Source organism: Nicotiana tabacum, chromosome 4, assembly GCF_000715075.1.
Source record: "Nicotiana tabacum cultivar K326 chromosome 4, ASM71507v2, whole genome shotgun sequence".
NCBI classification, from domain to species: domain Eukaryota; kingdom Viridiplantae; phylum Streptophyta; class Magnoliopsida; order Solanales; family Solanaceae; genus Nicotiana; species Nicotiana tabacum.
In genome coordinates this window covers 32817549-32820651 of record NC_134083.1, presented here as the reverse complement: position 1 = coordinate 32820651, position 3103 = coordinate 32817549, and the positions used below count along the sequence as shown (strand labels likewise).

Below are 3103 nucleotides of genomic sequence, written 5' to 3'. Positions count from 1 at the left end.
AACAAGGTTTAGCTACCTGATTAAACTAGAGCACAAACATCATATACTTGTTGATTGAAAGAAGTTCTGATACCTTGACAGATCAATTAGAAATTCTAGTGTATAACTTATATTGTATAAGTATATGTAATTAGCAAAAGAAAAATGATGAACTTGTATTTATTCATTTAACAATTAAGGGAGCTTTTCAGCTGATCAAACATGCACCAAAATGGTAAAGAGTACGCTTCTGCACCCCATTGTAGGGTGAAAAAACTACAAACAACAAACTCATCACCTAAAAGAATGCTATTAGTACATTGCATCTTGATTTTTATTCTCCTATCTACTAGAAGTTGCGCGACCAATCATCTGCAGGTAGAAGTGATTTCAGAGATCATGCAACCAATCATAAGGAACATCAATATTAACGCCTTCCAATATTCCATTCATCGCTTCCCAGAATTCGCTGTTATTTGTCTGATGATCAGCTCCGTGGCCTTGCTCAATCTCAGCAGTCAAAAGTTGATCATATGCTTCTTGTTCCAAGGTAGTCAAATTTGTAGTTGCATCCTCTGTAAGCATGGCCATCATATTATTTTGGTTCCCCCATATGGTAACTTGATTTCCTTCATCACTATTAATCAACAATTGGCTATTCTGGTAATTCAGTCCACTCAAATAATCATCTGGCGCATATTCTGCATGCAACATTGTATTTTCAATGAACTCATTGTGAGTCTCGTTCCCTTGACAAACTGTCGCCGGTTGCAATGTGCAGTAGTCATCATCAGGTCCATGCAACATAGCTTCAATTATTTGAGCGAGCTCTTGCTCATCCATAGAAACTGCATCATCCTTCACTTTTTTCTCTCTTATATTCTTCTTGATTCGGCACACAACAATATCCTCCTTAGGAATATTGTTTTCTCCGAAGAAATCATCCCCGATGAAATATTCTTTCATCAGCCAAATTTTGTTATGCTCTCGTTGTTTACTTCTACAATGAAACTTGAAATTTCTTCTAAACCCAACCGCAATTCCCTTACCATTCTTGATAGGAACAATACCAGTTTGTGCTTTCCATGTCCCGTTGGCGCAAGTTCGATGAACCCTTGTATGCTCGCTCTTCTGCTTCTTCAACTGTGTAAAAAAATAGCCAACTTTCTCTTCAGAATTAGAATCAACTCCAAATATCTCCCATGGTGGTCGGTCTCCATATATATCCGCATGTTGGAAACGGTATTCACTCGGCAAAGTCTCGCCCTTTAGAAATCTTTTCAGAAAGTTGATCATCTCTCCTTCAGTTGGGTGAAAACGTTTACCCATAATACGCCGGCGTGCCGCTGGTACTGTCGACATGGCTTTTTAGATCTTGTGTATAGAGAATTAACACAAGAATGAGACAAGTAATTGCGGCAAAACCCAAAGAAAAGAACTACTGTTTCTCTCGAAGTTCGAAGACAAGAACAATGAAAGTAAACCCTAAACGAACGGCTTGGAAGCTAACTAACGTGAATGCTTAGTGGACTATATATAGATATCTGATCAGGTTAATTCCAACAGAGAAAATTTAGGAAACAAATTTACTACAGAGGGAAAAAAGTGTTGATATATGGGGGAAGGTTACGCGAGCTTGGGACGCAAGTTACTTTTCTTTCCTTGAATTTTATATTTCCTAAATAATTGTTTTACTCTAGAACTAACTTTAAGGGCAATTCATAAAAAGAAAAACAAGAACTAACTTATTACTCCATGTTTTAAGACAAGAATATGATAAATATTCTCCTTACCTTTTCGATCTATCATTTTCGTTTTATTTATTTTAGTAACTAATTTATTCGTTGAATAGAAAATTTAAAATTAACTGTTCTTGGGAAGGTTAAGCTTGAGACTCAAGTTGCTTTCTTTTCTTAAAACCATTCCTAAGTTTTTTCACATTTTAATTGACTAATTAACAGGTGATTTTAACATAAGAAACTGAAAAGATATTAGTTTCCTTTTTTTTTTTCATTGGATTCCCTTTTACTTTTATTTTTCATTTACAATTTAATTAGTTTTTCTAACTCCATTCATCTAATAGGAAATTTCTACTTTAACGGTTTTTTTTAACAGAAGAAAAGGCAAAGGTAATTTATATTTTCCTCTTTTTCATTTACAACACTTTTAAATTTAACTAAATTCGATTAATGTGTGGAACAGGAAATTTCTAAATTAACCGTTTTTTCTTGAAAGTAACAGCTCTTTTGGATGGTTGTTACCTATTATATTGTATCGTATTGTTACTTTAAATATGATATATGTTTTGGTTGTTACTTGAATTTTATTGTATTGTATCGTTAAATCCGTCGTTACGTAACGACGAAATGTGCCACTTTATGTAACGGCCGATTTGGTGTGGTTGCATCGTTATCTTGTCTTTTTCTCTCATCTCACCCTTCATTATTATTAAATAATTTTATTTTATCATTTGCCCTACTTTTATATAATAAATTTACCCTGTACCATAATTTTTCTTTATAATATTGCTAGTTTATTCTTCATATTGCTGGTGCGTGATATCATAAAACAACAGCAAACGATACAATCTATCCAAACATTGTATTCATCAAACGATACAGTACAATACAATACGATACGATACGATACATTATGGAACGATGTGTAACAACCATCCAAACAAGTCGTAAATGAACTCTAACCAATAAAAAACCACTGAATTACAGATGATTAAAAAAATTTACGAAGAGGCTAATAAACCTTCTCCATAAATAAATGGATCGAACCAATTAATAATAGATCATTGTAGTCAAACTAATACGTATTAATGAATGGCTATTTCTTAGTATTAAATTATTCACATAATCTATTTATATCTATTCTATATTATTATAAAAGTACGAATAATTTATGTTAAATATTGAACGACTAAAATATCCCCGAAATATTGATTGACTTTTATGCCCTTAAATATTTATATAATTTAAGAATCTGATTGTAAATTATGAAATTGTAATATTACTAATCATGTCATACTAATTTTACTTGAATAATAACATCGGCAAAGAATTTGTGCGTCCTTCAAAGTCCGACTAATTCGAAAAAAACGCACATTAAGAAATAC

At 32.6% G+C, this 3103-nt stretch overlaps 1 protein-coding gene across 1 annotated transcript; it reads right to left on the bottom strand.

Moving 5' to 3' along the window:
- Window positions 1-369: 369 nt before the first annotated feature.
- LOC142179863 (NAC domain containing protein 52-like) lies at window positions 370-1341 on the bottom strand. Its single transcript, XM_075250752.1, has one exon. It carries the CDS (start codon window positions 1339-1341, stop codon window positions 370-372), a length of 972 nt encoding a protein of 323 aa, XP_075106853.1.
- Between the last annotated feature and the right edge of the window lie 1762 nt (window positions 1342-3103).